The 21367-nt window shown below is 45.7% G+C and overlaps 1 protein-coding gene across 2 annotated transcripts in view; it reads right to left on the reverse strand.

The window, feature by feature from the left end:
- ZNF532 (zinc finger protein 532) overlaps nt 1–21367 on the reverse strand; it is a 388260-nt gene that overhangs the window by 232736 nt on the left and 134157 nt on the right. Inside the window, exon 3 of one of the 2 annotated variants that reach the window (XM_078674894.1) lies at nt 2510–2660. The exons of the other annotated variant lie outside the window; for it this stretch is intronic. Coding sequence (XP_078531020.1) covers nt 2510–2576 — 67 coding nt within the window. The 5' untranslated portion in view covers nt 2577–2660. The remainder of the gene's footprint in view (nt 1–2509; nt 2661–21367) is intronic. 2 annotated transcript variants of the gene reach the window in all.

Raw genomic sequence — 21367 nt, forward strand, 5'->3', positions numbered from 1 at the left:
ATAGAGCCATCATTTTGATGTCCTTTAAATTACAGGGGGGGTACTTTGTTGACACGTAATTTTATGACAGACATATGTAGGTTGTATCTTTCCAGTACTTGTATCCAGTGTTAGGGGAATTGCCTCCACGCTCCTGGATCTTTTTAGACCTTGAACTCTGGCAACTGACCAGATTAAGGTAATGTGGGGAGCCGGACTGGTAGAAATCCTGAGTAAGACCGACGTGACCCTCATTTGGGGGCACATGAAGACGGTTGAAACATGTTGACACTGGCAGTTTAAGGAGGGGTGTTTTGAGGACCTAGCCTTCTCTATAACACGCCCATTCTTCACAATTTTAATCCTGGCCTTGGGACCCTGGAATAAAGATATCTGATAGGGCACCCATGAGCCAGTTTTAATCACTTTATTCGCTGCACTTTTTCTATCACTGTCTCCAGTCGCTGGTTAGAGCACACACAGTCATCAATTTGATTTATATTTATGTTGTTTGTCTTCCCCCTCCCTATGCTCCATCCTGTGAGTGGCTACACCAGGGTGTTTTGTAAGCAGGCCCGATGATGAAGCACATCACACATTTGTGTGTGAGTGAGGGTAGTTTTCAAAAACACAATTCGTGCCACTGCATGTTAATCACCTTTTTCTTCTCTCTACCCCTCTTGGTGTTAGCATGTTACATGAGGGGGCTTTGGGTACATGAGTATTTGACCCTCTCCCCTTCTCTTGTGCTGAGTAGTGTTACATCAAGTCGCAACATAATCTGTCTTATACAGATGTAAACAGCAGAAGCTGATTGAAACAGTCATATATGAATAGGAATTATGAAAACAGTTCAGTTGTGCCCATGGTTATTAATAATATATGCAATATTAAATGCATCGCACAAAAGTAAGCATGTCTAGGGTTGGGAATTAGACAGCATTTTTAATTTTTAATGTTCTTATTCTGTCCACTCAAACATTTTCCTGGCATGCCTTCCTATTCTGCACATGCAATAAGAAAGGCAGTGTAACAGTTACCCTCTCTCACACTTTTTATGCGCACACAAACCTCAAACAATAAGATGTAGCTTAGACATGCTGCATAGTAGGCACAGTAAAGCAGAGAAGGTGGGAAGCTGGACATAGCTGCAAACCGGTAAGAACAATGCGAGTCATCACCCCCAGAAGAAACTGCTGCCACTATGAAGTCAATCCACCCGGGGGCCCAATCAGACCCCTGGCCACCCATGCCTACTCCAGCGCCATGCTCACACGCATTCTGAATGCCTCCACTTCTTCCACGACCTTCACAGATGCTTGGAAACACACAACTGTCCTCCCATTGTTCAAGAAACCCTCAGCGGCCCCTTTAACGCTCACCAACTACTGAACGATCTCCTTGCTACCATTGCATGCCATGGTATTAAAGAAAAAAATCACACCGTGCTGAATAGGTACATTACCATCCGGTCCTCAACACACCTTAATCTAGATTTCACACGCAGCTACCGCATGGAAACTGCCCTCATGACCGTCATGAATTTGCATGATTGTGCAGAGGAGACAGCAGCCCTCATCCTCCTGGGCCTCTCTGCAGCGTTTGACACAGTCTCCCACCCTATTCCCATCCAACATCTACACAACATCTGAATCCAAGGGCACATATTCCTGACTGAAAGGACTCGGTCATTAAGCCTTGCACTGTACACCTCGAAGACCCTCAACCTACTCTGCGGAGTTCCACAAGAAACCCCCAAGAGCCCGATCCTCTTCAATGCATACATGATTGCTCTAGCTAGCATCATCTGCTCTTGTGACATTAACATCTCCTACATGTACGATACCGGACTCATTCTCTCCCTCATGGACAAGAGACCCATTACATGGATCAAGTGCAATACCTTCATGGCTGAAATCGCCGAATGGAAGTAGATAAATTGTCTAAAGCTGAACACTGACAAGCATAAAATTGTGATCTTCTGAATGAGCACATCACTGTCTGACTCCACCTGTTGGTCAATAGAGCATGGACTGACAACGGCAAGAACCTCAGGATCATCATCGACAGAAAACTCTACATTACCACCCAAGTCAATGCTGTCACAGTCTCATGCGTTCATACCCTGAAGATGCTGAGGAAGATTTTCATATGGTTCACAATAAGCACCCGAAAAACCGGCAAACGCGCCCTGGTCACAAGCAAGCAGGACCATACGAATACCATCTATGCGAGGATAAAAAAAAACTTAACCATGAGGATGCCAGAATCACACTCAATCTCCCATGCTGCACTCACATCACATCACACATGAAAGAGCTCTACTGTCTCCCCATTCACAAACAGGCAAAATTCAAACTCCACACTTTGAACACTAAATAACAATGGCCCAACATACCTCGCATCTGCTTTCACAAACCTCCCAAGACAACTTTGCTCATACTGACTCCTCGAACAAATCTCATGCATACGGAAACCTGGATCCCACGGTCGAGCCTTCTCCCACATTGCTCCTAAAGCGTGGAATTACCTGTTGCTGCACATAAGAGCTTCCTCCTCACTTCTTGAATTCTGCAACAAAGCTGAAGACCTCGCATTTCAAGTGCTTACACTGGGCCCTAGGTGTAACTAGACTCACACCTGCTGAGCGCCAGGATACCCTCGCAGGGTGATAGTGCTCTCTGAAAAACATAACCAATATGTAGCCTTTACACCCACCTTTTTTTCCTTCTTTTTTCTTTATCAGGTGTTAATATGATACACGGAAGAAGGGTACAGGAAGCAAAAAAAGTATGATACCTGGAATAATCACGCATTGCAAAACCGGTACAGCACATGGCAGAGAACATATGTGCAGCCTGTGGGGACCAGTATTCGCAGGGACATGGTGGGGACAACGTCAGGGCTCAGCCACGCTGATTTTGTATCACCCTGTTGGGGTCAGCAGGAAAAAGCCTAGGTGAAGTGGGGCAGAAGGGAGAATGGGGGAGAGGGAGGGGGTTCTGCCGTCCTCGTGAAGAGGGGATTAGACGGTACAGAGAGGAAAGAAAATAGGAAGAAGGCAGAGAGGGAGGGCTAATGACAGAAAAGGAGGGAGCAGAGGGAGAGGGGTCGAGCAGGTGCAGGAAGGGAAGCGGATGCCCACACGGGCTAGGGAAGGCAAGGAGATCAAGGGAAGTCAGCGGTATAGTGTTCAGTCCACTCACCAAGGGCTGGCAACACCTAACGCCCTCCGCCCTGGGGGGAAGGTGTCCAAGTGAGGAGGAATGTATTCGCCTTGCCTACAAACTACAGATGTCCCGCTCATACGCGGCCATCTGGAACATGGCAGAGAGCCTTTCGTTGTGAGAAGTGGTTATATGTGAGTGCCAGTGGTGGAGGATGCTACTCTGTTGTCTTCACACCACATGAACTTTACCCCACAGTCTTTACCATGTAGTTAGTTCCATGTAGGTAAATGTATGGTTTTGTTATTTGGTAAGTAGTGGTTTTAGTGCTATAGGTGCTGGTCGGGAATTCAACTTTCAAAGTTATGAGGCCACTTTCTCACTGACCTCGTTTAACATGAAAATGTTAGTGTGGCAAGGTTTGTGTTCACTAAGAGGAAGAAGTGCATACTTTCTCGTCCATGGACATTGCTAGCTGCTAAATTAAGCTAAGACCAAGTAGAGCACTTTATGTAATGGTTTTTAAGGCATTAGAATTTCTATAGCACTCTCCTACCTTTTTCCATAAAGCCAACAGATTAGTTAAATAGTTATTCCATCTGTGGTGCATCTATGGGATTAGGAAGGACATCAGTGTTGTGCATGAGGCCTGGTCCATTAGCTCTTTTGCGAACATATTCCACAGCCTGAAAACATGTACTGAAAAAAAAAAAAAAAAAAAGAGTTCCAACCTAAGCAGAGTTTTTGGAAAGGGAGGAATTGTCAGCAATGGAGACATACTTGAACTGATAATTTTCTGTTGGTTCTGTTAAAATCGGATTTTCAAATTGTAGGAAAGTTGGTTTGATCCCATGACTGACAAGTGTGCAAAGGTGAGTGCAATGAATGAGATTGTACTTGCGACTGGTAACTAGTGTAGAGCCTTAAGTGCATGCAATATCATATACAAACTGGTTGAGGGAGGTCTAGGGGATATGCTTAATTTTGATCCGGCTCTGTACTAGGACGCATGCCTAGTGAGGATCGGGGAAAATTCATAAACTGTTTGAGGATCTCAAGAATCCTTTTGTTGCAGAAATTAAATCTGTGGGGGCACCCCTTCCTGGTTTAACCATTCCTGCAGAGTTGCCAAGCTTGCACTAATCTTCTCAATTAAGTCACAGGACAGAAGAATGATGCAAGTTAGGAGGGTGGCATATAAAAAGGTTGTCAGTAACGCAAAGAAAGAATGGAACCAAGGGAAATGGGAGAGTTAACTTGCTGCCGCAAAGGAGGGATGCTAGTGGCCACTGGGAGACGTCCTCGTTGAAAATAACATTGCTAAAGATGCATGGATATAACACTTTTCCAGTCTGTACTCGATGATGGCAGGGGACAGTGTTTTACCAACAGTCGAGATGGGCTCTCTTATGGCAGGTTTAAGGGAAGCGCCTGGCAGCGATGCGTAACCCCTTATCTCGAGTCAGGAATGAGCATGTAAGAAGATTGTCCCTATCAAAGCTGCCAAGCTTGCACTAATCTGACAAAATCCCTGGCGATTTCTTTCTGGCTGATGTGTGGGGCCCATATTTCGTGCTATTATTCAATGTCATTATGAAAGGGATGCCAATTCACAACAAGCATTGGCATAGCCAATAGGTCTCGCCTTTGGGACTTTATAAGTAGTTAGTTATGCAGGAGGTCCCAAAGGCGAGACCTACTGGCTATGCAAATGCTTGCTTTCTTATTTATTGCTCCCCGAGGCAGCACGAAGCGAGGAAGGGAAGTAACACGGCTGAAGGGAGGCAACACAGAGGGCTGGAGGCAAGAGCGCAGGTGGGGGTAGCAAACAGAGGGGCGCAGCTTTCATTGGTGTAGCAGGTGCATTGGCACTGGGGCCCAGATGTCTGAGGGGCCCACGGAACCCGGATTATTGCTGCATTTTATAAATCAAACAGCAGCACGGACCATACACTGTGGCCCATGACACGCAGCCTAGGCTTCTGGGGACATAGCAAGTGTGCAGGAGGGGCTGGGAGCAAGCAATCAGACAATGAAAGGTGGGAAGGACAGGCTGGAGGTGTGCACAAGGACAACAGAGGTTAGGAGAAGTGCACAAGGGAGACAGTTGAAAAACTAGCACTCTCTTAAACAAAAATAAACAAGCATTTACAATGCAATAGGTCTCGCATTATTACAGTTTGAGCTATTGGCATTGTAAATGACAATGCTTTTTATTCATTTGTTTTTAAAACCTGCAATCGGTGCATAAACACGCACTTTGAACATATAGTCCTTCCTTAAGATGAGCAAGGCTGGCAGTAAAAGAGACTGCCAGCCTTGCTTCTCATAAGCATGGACTAGAAGTACAAAGTGCTTGTTTACGCACCAATGCAAATGAATAAAAGGCATTGTCATTTACAATGCCATTAGCTCAAACTTTAATAATGCAAGACCTATTGCATTGCTCTAACCATAAGGCTACATCCTCTCCCCTTGAAAATCGAAAAGTTTGCACCTTAACCTGCTTTGCTTACTGTACAGAACCAGAATGACAGTGGTTTACCAACGTCTACTAGGCCGCAAGAATTTACGCGTATGAAAATCTTGGGAAAAACCAAACATTTTCACAACAAATATCTCAGGCCTACTGCCTTTAACATAACTTTACATAAACAGATCCGGCACACAGCCAAGATCACTGGCTTGAGACCATAAGCAACAATGTCCTGCTACTCAAGGCAACCAACATGTATGTGGGTGACGCCTAAGCCCCTTTCAACAGTTGTTATGAAATCTGTTTTTTACTTTGACTACAAAAGGTCACTCGACAGCTGCATTAGGAGCAAGAGCTAAAAAGTTTTGAAACTGCGATGAAAAAGTATATTGCAATGTGGTAAATAATGACCTGGTGGGGCACAGAGGGAGGTGGAGAAAGGAAGAACTCAGTGCAAGGGCCGATACTTAAGTTTGTAGTAGGGAGCGAGAAAACGAGAGCAAGAAATACAGAAGGAAAAACATAAAGAACTAGTTTTAAATGCATGCATGCTGTTTGCGAGGAATGCAGCTAGAGAAAGCAAATTTAAAATACAAAACACGTGTGCAATGCTGCTTTGCTTACTGTACAGAACCAGAATGACAGTGGTTTACCAACGTCCACTAGGCCGCAAGAATTTACGCGTATGAAAATCTTGGGAAAAAACAAACATTTTCACAACAAATATCTCAGGCCTACTGCCTTTAACATAACTTTACATAAACAGATCCGGCACACAGCCAAGATCACTGGCTTGAGACCATAAGCAACAATGTCCTGCTACTCAAGGCAACCAACATGTATGTGGGTGACGCCTAAGCCCCTTTCAACAGTTGTTATGAAATCTGTTTTTTACGTTGACTACAAAAGGTCACTCGACAGCTGCATTAGGAGCAAGAGCTAAAAAGTTTTGAAACTGCAATGAAAAAGTATATTGCAATGTGGTAAATAATGACCTGGTGGGGCACAGAGGGAGGTGGAGAAAGGAAGAACTCAGTGCAAGGGCCGATACTTAAGTTTGTAGGAGGGAGCGAGAAAACGAGAGCAAGAAATACAGAAGGAAAAACATAAAGAACTAGTTTTAAATGCGTGCATGCTGTTTGCGAGGAATGCAGCTAGAGAAAGCAAATTTAAAATACAAAACACGTGTGCAATGTTATCAAGTGGATTCTTGACGTAAAAACAGTGTTCAGTAAGTGTCAAATACTGACCAAAGACAAATACTGCAGCTTTCACATAGGACATGCAAAAGAATAGTCAATGGCAACGGGCGCCGACTAGCAGGAAATGCAGCAGGAGGTGGTGCGGGACAGCACGCAGCGTCCCAAAAAAATAAATAAATAAATACCGCCTTCGGGTAAAGTCCGCGCTATATAAAAATGCATAAATAACTAACTAAATAAATACCGCAAATCACCGCCGTCACTTTGCCGGCCTGCGACCAGGAAGTCAGGCAGGCCGGCGCGACAACAGGAAACAGGAAGTAGGAGGGCGGGTGCCTACCCCGCCTCCCACGGAAGAGCCGCGATTGGACGGAGCCGCCGTGTTTAGAGCACCGGAGCAGGCAGGAGCCTACCCTGCGCCCCGGTGCCGAAGGAGGGAAGAAGAGTCCTGCTGCCGGGCCCTGCAGCTGAGGAGAGCCGCCGCACGAAGGAAGCCGGTGAGTGCGTTGCTGAGCGGGGGAGGGGAGGGGAAAAGCATGTGCGCGCGCGAGTGCGGGCGGGCGGGCTTTGTATGTATGTGTGCGTGCGTGTGTGTGACTGTGGGGGGTGTGTGTGTGAGTGAGTGTCTGTGTGCCTGTATGTGTGTGCCTGCGTGTGCATGCGCTCGCCTGTGTGTGCGTGCGTGCGTGCATGCAGAGGGGTGGGGGCTGCCTGCCTGCGTCTGTAAAAGCAAGGGCTGTGAGTTACTCCGCGCATGCGCGAGGGCAAGCCTGTTCATTCCAAGCCAGCCTCAGCCAGCCTCGGGAAAAACGAAAGTAATAAAAAAGCGAAACTGACACTGCCACTGCAGACAATGCTGCGCGCTCCCGAGGTTAAATCCGACACTGAAAACGCTCGTAACACTTTGGTGTCCACTCTCCTAAAAACGGATCACATTAGTTGTCGAGCTGACAGCATTCATGCTTCGCATGAATGATAACGTCAGCTCGACCTAAAAAGTAGCACCTGAAAAAATGTGCAGTAGAAGGACACAGTTAATTTATTTATGCTCCAGGGAAGGGACAAAGACATGAAGAAGGAAGGAAGCTGACCAATACAAGCAAGCAAGCAAATGTAAGAGATATTAAAACCAACCATTGGTATGCAACAGGCAGCCTTTAAGACCTCTGTGAGGTAGGAAAGGTTATCTAACCCTAAAATAAAGGTGAAAATAACATTCTTCAAAAAAAATAATAAGGAAAAAAAACTTTGCACGCAGACTAAAGACGTATGCAACAGGTCCTAGCTGCTGTGTAGGCATCCAACAGAGGGATCGTTACAAGGGCCAAAATCCATACTCAACGAGGTTTGTGCACTGGCCCTGCCCAAAAGCAGAGTTTGGCAGACGGATAGTCAATAACAAACTTGACAATATCATAATGCACTTGAAATTAGGTTGACAGGATATCAGTCATTTTTGTGATGGAAAACTCATTCGTCAAACTCAAAATTAGGCTCCAAGGAAGCGTGTTGCTCTGTACGTGATATTCACTTTTTCATTTAAAAGATCCTATTTACCATCATTGAGCAAGCTAAATGTATTTTTCAAGAGTGCTAGACAAAAGTATGAAATACAGCGTGGGCAGGTGTTGAACAGACTGAAATCCTCTGGCATTCTGTATCTACTGTCAGTGTCTGCGTTTATATGAATGTTAACCGGAATAGGACAGAGTGCTTTTTAGGTCGAGGACTCGTCGCACTGCTGTAAGCAGTGGGCGGAGCTCCGAAGATTTTATGTTTCTTGGTGTAGGGAGCTTGAACCCGCCCCTCTTCTCCATTGGCTGGCCTCGTAAATGCTGGCCAGCCATTGGAGGAGAGGGGCGTCACTCACTTTAAGCCCCGTCTTTTTCGGATTCGGGGCGTGTTTTTGAGGTTCTTTCTATCTGTGACGTCATCCGACACTCAAAACCTAAAAACACGCTCCCGATTCCGAAAATTTTGGAGCTTTGCGGCAGCCATTTCTGCCCGACCGCGTTGATGTGCCACACGTAAAATATCCTGGTTTTTGTTTGTTTTAAACAATCTGCAAAGAATCATCCATCTTTTCTTCCCCGGAGACTGCTGCTCGGTAAAACCAGGAGAACAGCGTCTACCGAGGACATGAGGTAACTATCCCTTGGCACGTGTATTCTTAGAAATGCTGATCTCACCCCTTTACGACAAGACGACAATGACCTTATCCTTGGAAAGCCTTGCATTGTAGACTTGCCACGTGGGATGCAACTCTGTTTTGGCCGGAAACCGCGTTGGATGAGTCACAGTTCGAAGCATGACTTTTTTGGGCACTGTCGCTTCAAGACCCCGTCAGGTTGCAGTGTCTCCTGCAGCCAAGAGCCATCCTTCCCCCCAAAGTGCGGACACCGCCAGACTCCAAAACACAGAAGTCCCCGGCTAAGCCCCAGGCGACCCCTGCGAAGATCAAGTCCCCTCCGCTGAAGTCCAAGGCGACTCCGGCGAAGGTGAAGCCCCCTCCGGTGAAGCCCCAGAGCACTCCGGCGAAGCCCAAGTCGCCTGCAGCGGCCAAGTCCCCGCTGCCATTGGCGAAGTCTCGGCCACCCTACAAGGTCCGGACACCACCTCCTACCAAGACTCCCTCTCTGGTGATGTCCCGGTCACCACCGCCCGCGAAGCCCCAGTCCCCACCTCCTGCCAAGTCCAAGCCTCCTACCACCGTGAAACCTAAGTCCCATACCCCAAGCAAAAATCGCCCTCCACCTCGGGTCAGGTCGCCCCCACCTACAAAGCCTCAGTCTCCGGCACCCCTCCACAGAAACAGTCGCAGCATTCAATCCGACCGTTAAAACGTGCATTCGTTTAACTACGAATTGGAATGTAAAAAATATGGCAGTTATATCAACAGAACCGGTACAATCCAAATACATGGGCTTTGGTGAGCGCCAGGCGCACAATGGCGCGGCTGGCAGGGAGCCACGGCCCAGGCAAAGCTCCATTGCTATGTCCAGGTGGTTAGGCTGGCGAGAAAGGGGGGTGGACCACTCTGGCAGTGGGAAAGAAAGTAAGAAGGGAGCCATTGAGCGACATAAATCAAGAGATTAGGAGGCAGAGAGAGCGACAGCTGATAATGTATAGTGCATAAGGCACTACAATGTAAAGGACCTGATTTCTTTCAAAAACACTTCTTGTGGTACTTACCTAGTAGAAACCTTCGCTCATCAGGTGCCAAATTGGTTGTTATTCCATCTACAAAGAAAGTCTCTTGGGGTGTACGGAGATTCATTTATGGAGCAGCCAAGGCTTGGAATAATCTCCCTCTATATCTTAGGGGGACCTCTGATCTGTTGGCCTTTAGAAAGGCCTTGAAAACGTGGTTGTTTTCAAACTAAGACGCCATTTTAGCTGACTCAGGCTTTGGCTGTAAGGAGTATTAACGAGTGCCAGGACACCTCAGGGTAACCGTTTAGGCTTTATAAATGATTTAACATAACATAATATAAAACACTCTCAATAGTAGTAATCCTTGACATACAAGGACAAATATGAATGCTGTTGTTCTCGAATTAAGATCAACGCTCTCATCAGCGTAGGAGCGGGAGCTGCTTTACGACCTATCAGGTAGATTCATGAAAGAAAATGCGGCTCACAAAGGACCAGAATCTGCGAATCTGGCCCTTTGCGAGCGCAATTTTTGCATTTGGGATTCATCATCCTAAATGCAAAAATCGCTATCAGCGAAATCGCATATTTGCGAGGAATTGCATTTAAGGAATCTCTATTTGAGATTCCTTAAATGCAATTCATTAACCATTTTTAAATTGCGAATTCGCAATTTTTGATCGCTATTTACCACGAAGTCCGACTTCGTGGTAAATAGCGAAAAAATAGAAAAAAGCACTTTAGTGCATTTTTCTCAATTGCATGTTACACACACACATGTCCTTTGGACATGTGTGTGCGCAACACCTGTGTAAATTTGCATTTCAGGGGTGCTACAGGGTGTCCTTTGGACACCCCTGGCACCCTTGAATTCGCATCCTTATTTGCGATTAGCAAATTGCTAATCTCAAATAAGGAGGCTGTAGGAATCGCAATAAATATTGCGATTCCTACATGAATCCCGTTTTGCGAGTCTTTAATAGCGATTCCTTATGAATCGCTATTAAAGACTCGCAAAACGGGACTTTGATGAATCTACCTGCTAGTGCCTAAGCTTGCATCGGAGAAAACTGAACGTTTGCGGGGCATTGTATGGAAATTGCTGTTTAAGAAATCCGTAGTATGCAGGCCAGGAGCTGATTCAACTCTGTGCAGCGCGGTACACGGTCTGTGTCTGGGGAAGAAGCAACAGGATTGTTTTTTTAGAACTAAATTCGAATTTTTGTCAGGTTGTCGTCGGGGAAATTATACGAGCGTGGCTTTGCCCCATGGCCTTGGTGAAATGTAGCATATTTTTTCGTTGTTGGGCAGCACTAAAGTCCCTACTCTCCATGTTCTGAATTGTGTTTTATTTTTTTCTGAGTAGATTTTAAGAGCAGTGATGCTCAACTGGATTCATGTTTTACAGCCCTGTTTAATGCCGCTAACACCCTTCGTATGTGTAAAAAAAAATATTAAAACGCAGAGTAAGTTACAAGCTCCTAAACACGTTACCCCTTTGTCCCACCTGTATGCAGCCCTTAGTTTGTCTGTATGTATCCATGTATTTGTTTTGTAACACTCTTCCTTGAGAAAATAACCTCCTTGTATTGCCGGCGGGAAGGCTTGTGCTAAATAAATCCACATAGTTGCATTCCTTTTTTTAATAACCATTTTTTTACTTTTCCAGAAACTATACTGACGCACTTGGGTGTAAAACATGCCCTAACTAATCACGAACTAACTTACAAACACGATTAGTCCATAACTGCATTCCTATATTCGTGAAGTATTTTGTAAATTGAAAGTGGTTGCTCTGCTGTTTACATACAACTCTGTACGGTAGTCTGATGCACTCTGGGTCCCGGTTTGTGATTTTAGGCTTGTGCTAAATAAATCCACATAGTTGCATTCCTTTTTTTAATATCAATTTTTTTACTTTTCCAGAAACTATACTGATGCACTTGGGTGTAAAACATGCCCTAACGTATCACGAACTAAGTTACAAACACGATTAGTCCATAGCTGCATTCCTATATTCATTAAGTATTTTGTAAATTGAAAGTGGTTGCTCTGCTGTTTACATACAACTCTGTACGGTAGTCTGATGCACTCTGGGTCCCGGTTTGTGAGTTTTAAAAATTACTAAATTAAATGTATATTTATTTTTTTATATAGCGCAACTAATACCGTAAGGCGTCTAGGCGCTTTTAGGGTATTTAGTGAGACTAGGCTCATGTTGCACGTGAATTGCTCCAAAAAGTGTCCATTTTCTTCCCCGGATTCCCCATCGCCCTTTAAAGACCCCGTGCAACTGGGCTATGGAGCAGCAGTCCTTTTCAGCTCAAGAATTAAGCAATCTGGCTTGTCCGGGCGACTTCATGCGCGCTCTCATGGCACAATATGATCCGTGGCGATAAAAATCACCCCTCAAACAGATATTTCTTTTGCACAGCCCACGTTCTTCCAACAACCCCCCTCCCCACCCTATTCGCTATGCGTGGTAATAAGGTGGCTGTTGAAAAGAAATCAAGACAGACAGGCATTTTAACCGAGCAGATGAGAGCTGTCCTCAGCCCTCCTCCCCCTCATAAATTCTTTGTATGTGGTCAAGGATATGCTGACGAGGTAAGGTCCTGTCGATGGTAGGGAAGCAGGAGAGAAAGGCAGGCAGAGCCTCGAAGCAGAGGGCTGCTGCTGGAAGTCAGCCTGCTGGGCCAGGTAAATCTGTGTTATCAGGCTGCATGTACAATGTCATTTTCCTGTCGCCCCCACCCTCTGTGTATTTGGCCTCCATTTTCTCCAGTAAGTGTTACTACCACGTGTTTCTTGTGCTTGCTCCCCTGCCCCCTGGTTGTGCTTGCTCCCCTGCCCCCTGGTTGTGCTTGCTCTCCTGCCCCCTGGCTGTGCTTGCTCTCCTGCGCCCTGACTGTGCTTGCGCTCCTGCCCCTGCCCCCTAGTTGCTTCTGCATGCTCTCCTGCCCCTGCCCCCTGTGTGTGGGTGCTAATGCAATAGGTCTCGCATATGCAAACGATTAAGCTATTGGCAATGTAAATGACAATGCCATTTATTTCTGATTTTAAAAAAAAGTCATGAGCAATGCCAATAGCTCTAATGCCGAGACCATTGCATTGTAAATGCTTGTTTAATCTAGCCTGCTAGATTTGTGTATGTTCAGCTTCTGAGAAGGTGGCAATAACTTGAAAAAGGGATATCTGTTTTTGAGATCCCTCAGGTCTTATTAGACTCAGGTGGCCAAAGTGTACTTTTATGTTGGTGGATAAAGAAGCTATTGAAGGTGATAACCGAGCCACACGTGCAGTCACGTGGACATTTAACAATACTTGTAGTGTCTACAAAACAATGATTTTACTCACATCAAACCAATTCAATACAGTTGTCTAAATATTGGACAACTGCTGGACCTGACAGCGAATTTATATCTGCTACATGTGCTTTTTGTTGTATTGGGCCAAACTAATCCATTATACCCTCAAGGGAAGCTTTGAGGTCTAGGCTAGCACAATATTAATACGTTTCTTTCTGGGCTTAAAAATACCTTAATATGTGTCTTCTTGCTCCACCGAGCAGTACCCAGCTATGTCTTACAAGGCTTACAAATATACACCCACAAATCTAACAAAAAGAATGATAAAATACGTCATCTACATAAGGAATACAGTAGTCATTTTACTGTGCTATTTGTCTTAAACCTTTGCTTGGATATCAAATCCAATCTCTGCTCTTGATGTTTCCAAGCACAGCTAGAATAAGGTTGACTAACTCAGACTATTAACTGTGGAGGTGTGCTCATTAACTCGGGCCCCAATTTGTCTGCACTCTTGTTCAAATAGCTGGCACATTTGCTGTTAGGATCCATACAGCATGGTGATACAGGACATTTGCTTCAACAAAACTTCCACCGTATGAGTGAAATATTCTATGCTATTGAAAGACACACATACAAATGAAACGCAATTCAAATATTTTGACTGTTTGAAAAATTAAGGGCTTTCACTTTTAATTTCCCCAAAGGGAATTGATTAAAAAGTGCTGTCAGTAATAAAGTTGAATCGGGGAGCTGAGTCATCCACAAGATGACAAAACAAGGAATGCGTGAGAGAGAGAGAGGGAGCAGGAGGTGAGCCCGGGAGTGGTGCGTGCAGTCTACTCATTTTAAAGCACTGCACTTGTGGCACGCCCCAGCTCGCTCCCGCAAGGTGGATGCTGCCACAAGCACAAGTGTATGCTTGAAAATGAGCAGAGCGAAGGCTAAGGGCCCTCCTATGCTGCGCATGCGTGCTGCATAGGCGAGACCTAAAAAGGGCTCCCTTCTTTTCTAACAACAAACTACAGACCGATTATTCATATTGATTCTACGCAAAAATATTTTAGCACAGTTATCTAGAAAGGCTGCAGGAGAGGAGAGTGGCCAAGGAAATTCTAATTTCCCTGCACGCAGGCTTCCGCAACTGAACGCCCACCATGGATCAAGTATGTAGGCCCCAGTTATTATTTTGGTAAATTGTTGTCCTAGAGGGTGGTAGACTGTATGTGTTGTTGGTAGACTTGCCATCAGCTTTTGATTTGGTTCCTAGACATACCTTGTGACAAGTGCTAGTCAATATGGGAGTCCCACCGTACCTCCTTGCAATTATTGAGAGAATTTCACCTGCGTCAGATGTGGCCAGCTGGGAGAAGTGATCAAGCCATTTCCAGTCAACAGAGGTGTTAGACAGGGCTGTGTTCTTGCCCCAACTCTCTTCACACTGAATGTCAATGACCTGGTTGCCTGTTTGAACATGTGTGAGAGCAACACTCCAAGATTCGCCAACATGAAAGTGCCTGTCCTAATGTTTGCAGATTATATGCTTCTCTTATCCGAATCACCGACAGGGATTCAGAAAATCTTAGATGAATTTAGTAGTTTCTGCATGCAGAGAGGAGTTTGGAAATGAATGTGGCAAAAACAAAATGTGTTTAACCCGTGTCACTCCAGGAGACCTAATCCTACAATGGAAGGGATCGAGACCTTTGAATATCTTTCGATTACCGTTAATGAGCAACTGGATTGGACAGCACATACCTTCTTTTTTTTACTGTTTTTATTATTTTCATTACATGTACAGCATACACATTAATTTTGTTTGCAAGTTTATCATAGCGCAAACAACAGAAGTCATTGTCACATTTTCTTCATTTACCCAACATGGTGATGTATATACCCCGTCCACTCCCATACTCTGTCCCACCCCCGCCCCCGCCCTTCCTGTGGTGTCTTATGGTTCAACTGGTGTTGTCCCCTGTTCCTCCCCTCTAGGAGCCCGTAGTATTCCATCCAGGAACCCCAAATGTGTTTTTAACTTCTTGGGCATCCACAGGCTTTGTAAGTTGTTTTTTCTCCTGCCATATACAAGACCATCCCTCCTCTTCATTCAAGTAGTGTGGGTGAGTCAGGCGTCTCCTAATCATGTGCCACGTCTCAGACCTAGATTTTGCTAACAGTAGCTTGGCTTTAGGGAGGGCTATTTCTGTAGGCACTCCCAGTATTAGAAATTTGAGGTCCAATGGTACCATTTCCCCCAGTATTTTGCGTAGTTCTTTCGTTATGGTACTCCAATAGTCTTGTGTCGCTGAGCATTCCCATTGTGTATGTATAAAGGTGACCCCCTTCATTTTTGCATCGGCGGATCTCAGGTGTGTCTGCCCTTCCCATTTATATAAACGGGTCCGTCATAATATGCCCTGTGTAGCATTTTAAATTGTATTAGACAAAGGAGAGACTTGATGGCCACCTCGCGTAGATGCATCAGCGTTGCCTCCCATTCAAGGTCATCCATTGTTCCGACCTCCACTTCCGACATTGCCGACATTTTTATCAGATTGTCCGGCTTACAGGCCACAGCACAGAAACAGCCATGACTCACATTGTTGATGATGCACTTCAAATTCTTGACCAAAATGGTACCTGCCTCCTCCTCGACCGGTCTTCAACTTTCGACACGATCAAACACGAGAACTTACTCGAACTGCTGAGCACCAGAATGGGTCTTTCGGGAACAGTACTCAAATGGTTCACCTCCTTCCTCCACAATCGGACTCAGAAATTCAAAATCAACAACACTTTTTCCAGCCCTGCCCCAGTAACACTAGGTGTCCCGAAAGGATCAGCCTTATTCCCTACACTTTTCAATCTAGTCATGGAGCCACTCACCGTACTGCTTCATGCCTCTAATGTGCAATCCCACATGTATGCTGATGACACCCAACTCTACCTCAAACTTCAATCACCTGAAGACATCAAACTTCTCAACTCAACTCTTAAGGAAACACAGACATGGTTGGCAGAGAATCATCTCAAACTTAATGCTCTAAAAACTGAGTTCTTACTAATAGCTCCCCCCGCCAAAATCGACATCGCACGGGATTGGCTTAAACACCTCAATGCATTCAACGTCCAACCTATCATTGTAGACTCAGCAAAATCTTTAGGTATAACCCTGGACTCCAATCTCAATATTCAACTACATATCAGCATTGCAACGAAGGGAGCTAATTTTCAAATCAACACCTTGAGGAAGCTGAAACCCTTCCTCCCAGCCAACGATTTCCGAACTACGGTCCAAGCGCTAGTTATCCCTCAGATCGACTATGGAAGCACCACACTCTGCGGCCTCCCCCTATCTACAACCGCACCACTAAGAGCTTCTATCAATGCTGCAGCAAGACTCATCACTGGATCAAAAGAACGCTCACACATCTCCCCCGACTTAAAATCTCTGAACTGGTTACCCTATGAAGCCAGAATACACCTAAAAATTGCGTGCATTACTCATAAGGCCTTACACCACAATTCGCCTAGCTACTTTGCACAGAAATTGACAATCTCAGGTGGTTTAAGAACAACAAGAAGCGCACAAACTCTCCTCCTGAAACCACAAAAATTCCACAAGATAAAAACATACAAACGCTCCTTCTCAGGGATGGACCCCAGGATTTATAATGCCCTCCCTCCAGAAATAAGACTTATCTCATCCACTGCATCCTTCAAAAAGGAAGTAAAAACGATCCTCCTGGCTAAATTCACTTGAACTTAAAAACTGTGTAAATACTATTTATCTGTTTCTCTTTCCCCTGTATTACATTGTTTTTGTCTTCTCATTATATGTAAAGCGCTCTGATATCTGTAAGGATCTTGTTTGCGCTATATAAAACCTTGAAAATAAATGAAAATAAATAAGGAATATGCTACTTACCAGTATGCATCTGTTCTTGGCATGTAGGGCTGCTGACATTTATATCTATGCATAGATCGCCGCCTAGTGTTGGGTCCGGATGATTGCACATTGTTGTCCTGGAAGAGTCTTCGAAGTATCACGAGATAGGTGGTTCCTCCCCTGGACTACAGTGCGCATGGGCATCCTCTCCATGCTCAGATTGTTTTTCGCCATTGTGGCAGAGTTGGAGTATGATACAGTAAGTGATGACCATGCTTGAGAATAATTCTGAGTGCTACAGCTGCGACAGGCACCGGGGAGGAGGGCGGGCGATATAAATGTCAGCAGCCCTACATGCCAAGAACAGATGCATACTGGTAAGTAGCATATTCCGTTCGAGGCATGTGGGCTGCTGAATTTATATCTATGCATAGAATAAATAGTAGTACCCTTCTTAGCGGCGGTTGCCCGTGCCAGCTGCAGCAGTCTGAAAAAGAGTTCTGAGAACAGCCTGGCCTACAGCAGCTTTCTGTTTGGAGTGTACATCCACGCAGTAGTGTTTGGTGAATGTGTGTATGGTGGTCCAAGTGGCTGCTCTGCATATATCCTCTAGAGGAATGTTACCTAGGAAAGCCATGGATGCCCCTAACTTGAGTGTGGAATGCGCTTGTGGGGGAACTGTTAATGTGCGTTTAGCCTTTTGATAACAGATTTGGATGCACTTAACAATCCATCTGGCTATAACTGATTTGGAAATTGGGTTGCCTTTGTGCTGTGGAGAGAAGGCAACAAACAGTTGCTTAGTTTTCCTGAAATCTTTAGTTCTGTCTATGTAATACAAGAGAGCTCTTATCATCTAGTGTGTGTAGTGCTTTGTCTGCCACTGAATCAGGATTTTGGAAGAATACTGGCAGCTCAATAGTTTGGTTAATGTGGAACTGTGACACTACCTTAGGCATAAATTTAGGGTTGGTACGCAGCACCACCCTATTAGCATGAATCTGAATGAAAGGCTCCTGAATAGTGAGGGCTTGCAGTTCACTAACCCGTCTTAGCGATGTGATCGCTACCAGAAAAGCCACTTTCCATGTCAGAAATTGTATCTCACAAGAGTGAAGAGGTTCAAATGGTGGACCCATGAGTCTGGTGAGAACTATGTTGAGATTCCAGACAGGCGAAGGCGGGTGTCTTGGAGGAATTACCCTTTTGAGTCCCTCTAAAAAAGCTTTAATGGCAGGCACTTTGAAAAGGGAAAGGTGCTGTCTGTTTTGAAGATAAGCTGCCATTGCTGCTAAATGTATCCTGATGGAACTATATGCCAGATTGCATCTGTGTAGGTGCAATAAGTAACATATGATGTTTTGCGTTGATGCATCTAGTGGATTTATGTTATTATTGGAACAATAGATGACAAAACGCTTCCATTTTGCCGCATAGCACATCCTGGTTGTAGGCCGCCTAGCCTCCTTGATGATGGCCATACAGTCAGGGGGCAGGTCCAGGTAGCCAAACTCTATGACCTCAGCAGCCATATTGCAAGGCTCAACTGTTGCGGATCTGGGTGCTGAATGTCTCCATGGTTCTGAGTGAGGAGACTGGGTGTGAGCCGAGGTCGCTGGTGGGGCACCACTGAAAGTTCTAGGAAAGTGGTGTACCATGCTTGCCTTGCCCACGTTGGAGCAACCAGGATGAGGGTCATGGAGTGCTGCCTCAGTTTGCACGCTACCAGCGGTATGAGCGGTGCTGGAGGAAAAGCGTACGCAAATCTGTTCGACCAGTTCATCCATATCGCATTTCCCTGAGACTGCGGGTGTGGGAACCTGGCGGCGAAGGTGTGGCATTTTGCGTTATCTTGTGTGGCCAATAGGTCTATTTCTGGATGACCCCACTGCTGGAAATACGGTTGTAGCACTTAGGGATGGATCTCCCACTCGTGCATTTGATGGCTGTGTCTGCTGAGCAGGTCCGCCATCTGGTTGTACTTGCCCGGGAGGTGTTCCGCCATAAGGAACATGTTCCTTTGAATGACCCACTTCCAAATGCACTGTGCTAGGTGTGACAATTGTGTAGAGTGTGTTTCTGGATGTAATACATTGCAGTCATGTTGTCCGTCCGGATCAGCACAACTTTGTTGCACACATGCAACTTGAATGCCTTCATTGCCATGAAGATTGCCATCAGTTCTAGGAGGTTGATGTGCATCTTTCGCTGCTGTGCTGTCCATAGGCCCTGCACAGTGTACTTGAGGACATGCGCTCCCCAGCCCTGGAGAGATGTGTCCGCAGTCAGCACTATCTGTGGTACAGGCTCCTGGAATGGTCGTCCCCTGCAAAGGTTTTGTGTGTTCCACCAATGCAGAGAGTTGTATGGACGACCGGTCACCAACACTAGGTCTTTCAACTGTCCATGAGCCTGGTTCCACTGTTGCGCTAAGCACTCCTGAAGCGGACGCATGTGCAGCCTCGCGTGTGGGACTATAAAGATACAGGAGGCCATCATGCCTATTAGTTGCATGAACACTTGCGCTGGGAGCGAGTGTTGGGGTTTGAATTTTTGAATGAGCACCTGCATGCTGTTGACTCTTGCTGAGTTCGGCTGTGCTGTTGCTGTCAGAGTGTTTATTTCTGCGCCTAAGTACTGTTGGATAGGTGCGGGTTTTAGATGGGATTTTGGGTAATTGAGGGAAAATCCTAGACTGTGTAGGAGGTGAATTGTGCGGGACATGTGGCTGGCACATTGCTGGGCCGACTTTGCTTGGACAAGCAAGTCGTCCAGATATGGATAGACATGGATGTGTTGTCTCCGACACTGTCGCTAAGCACTTGGTAAACACTCTGGGGGCAGTAGTGACCCCGAAAGGCAGGACTTTGAACTGGTAATGCTGGTTGTTGATGGTGAACCTGAGATATTTCCTATGACTGGGGTGAACAGGAATGTGGAAATATGCATCTTTCAGATCTAGTGTTGCTAGGAAATCTCCCTGACTGTGAGCAATGGTAGAACTTGCTGCAAAGTGAGCATGTGAAAGTGTTCTGATAGGATGTATTCGTTCAGGGGTCTGAGGTCTAGAATGGGCCTGAGAGACGTGTCCTTTTTTGGAATTAAGAAGTACAGTGAGTACACCCCTGTACCCTGTTGTTCTAAAGGCACGAGTTCTATGGCCCCTTTTTGCAGCATGGATATGACTTCTTGCTGCAATAAGTGCATGTGCTCTGCAGACATAGGACGGTGCCTTGGTGGTATGTTGGGTGGAGTGGAGGTTAGTACTAGACAATAACCGTGTTGTATAAGTTGTCTCACCCACCTGTCCGTGGTAATGCCTTCCCAGACTGGCAGGAACTGCTGAAGTCTTCCCCCGACCGGTGTTATATGGTCTGGGGGCAGTGACAAGACGTCACTGTTTATTAGTGGCAGAGGATCTGGCATTGTTATTTCCTCGTCCTCTGCCTTTGGTACTGTTCCCACGGTATCCACCTCTATTGTTTTTGTTATAGGTGGTTTGAGTGCCTCCTTTGCTGTATTGGGTTTGTTGCGACGTTTGTCCTCTAGACGCTCCCCTGTTACCGGAGCGACGAAAGGAACCGCCCCTGAACTGCTGTGACTGGAGAGCCCCCATGGATTTGGCAGTTTCTGTGTCTTTTTTAATTTTCTCTAGGGTGGTGTCTACCTCAGGACCAAAGAGAAAGTCAGGGTTAACTGGCTGATTAAGCAGAGTTGTTTGGATCTCTGACTTGAACCCAGAGATGCAGAGCCAGGCATGCCTCCTGAGCATTACACTAGAGTTAATGGCCCTAGCCGCTGTGTCACCTGCATCCAACGCAAATTTAATAGATGCGTTTGAGATTAACTTCCCCTCCTGTATGAGCATCAGGCAGGTGTTGCAGTAGCTGCTCTAGCGTGTCGTAGTGAGCCCTATCATATCTTGCTAATAGGGCCTGATTTTGGATTCTTTGTCCGGAGGAGGAGCATCACCACTTGTTTGAGAGTTTGCTCTCTTTCGAGCATTAGCCACCACCAAGGAGTCCAAAGGGAGCTGTCCCTTGATATACGTAGGGTCCACAGGTGCAGGTCGGTACTTCCTCTCAATCCTGGGGTTTATTACCCTTGCCTTTGTTGGCTCTTTAAAAATGTCACCAGCATGTTTGAGCACACCTTTGAGCATAGGCAAAGTTTTTACCGATCTTTCGTGCTTA

This window comes from Lissotriton helveticus, chromosome 2_1 (assembly GCF_964261635.1).
Source record: "Lissotriton helveticus chromosome 2_1, aLisHel1.1, whole genome shotgun sequence".
Classification (NCBI taxonomy): domain Eukaryota; kingdom Metazoa; phylum Chordata; class Amphibia; order Caudata; family Salamandridae; genus Lissotriton; species Lissotriton helveticus.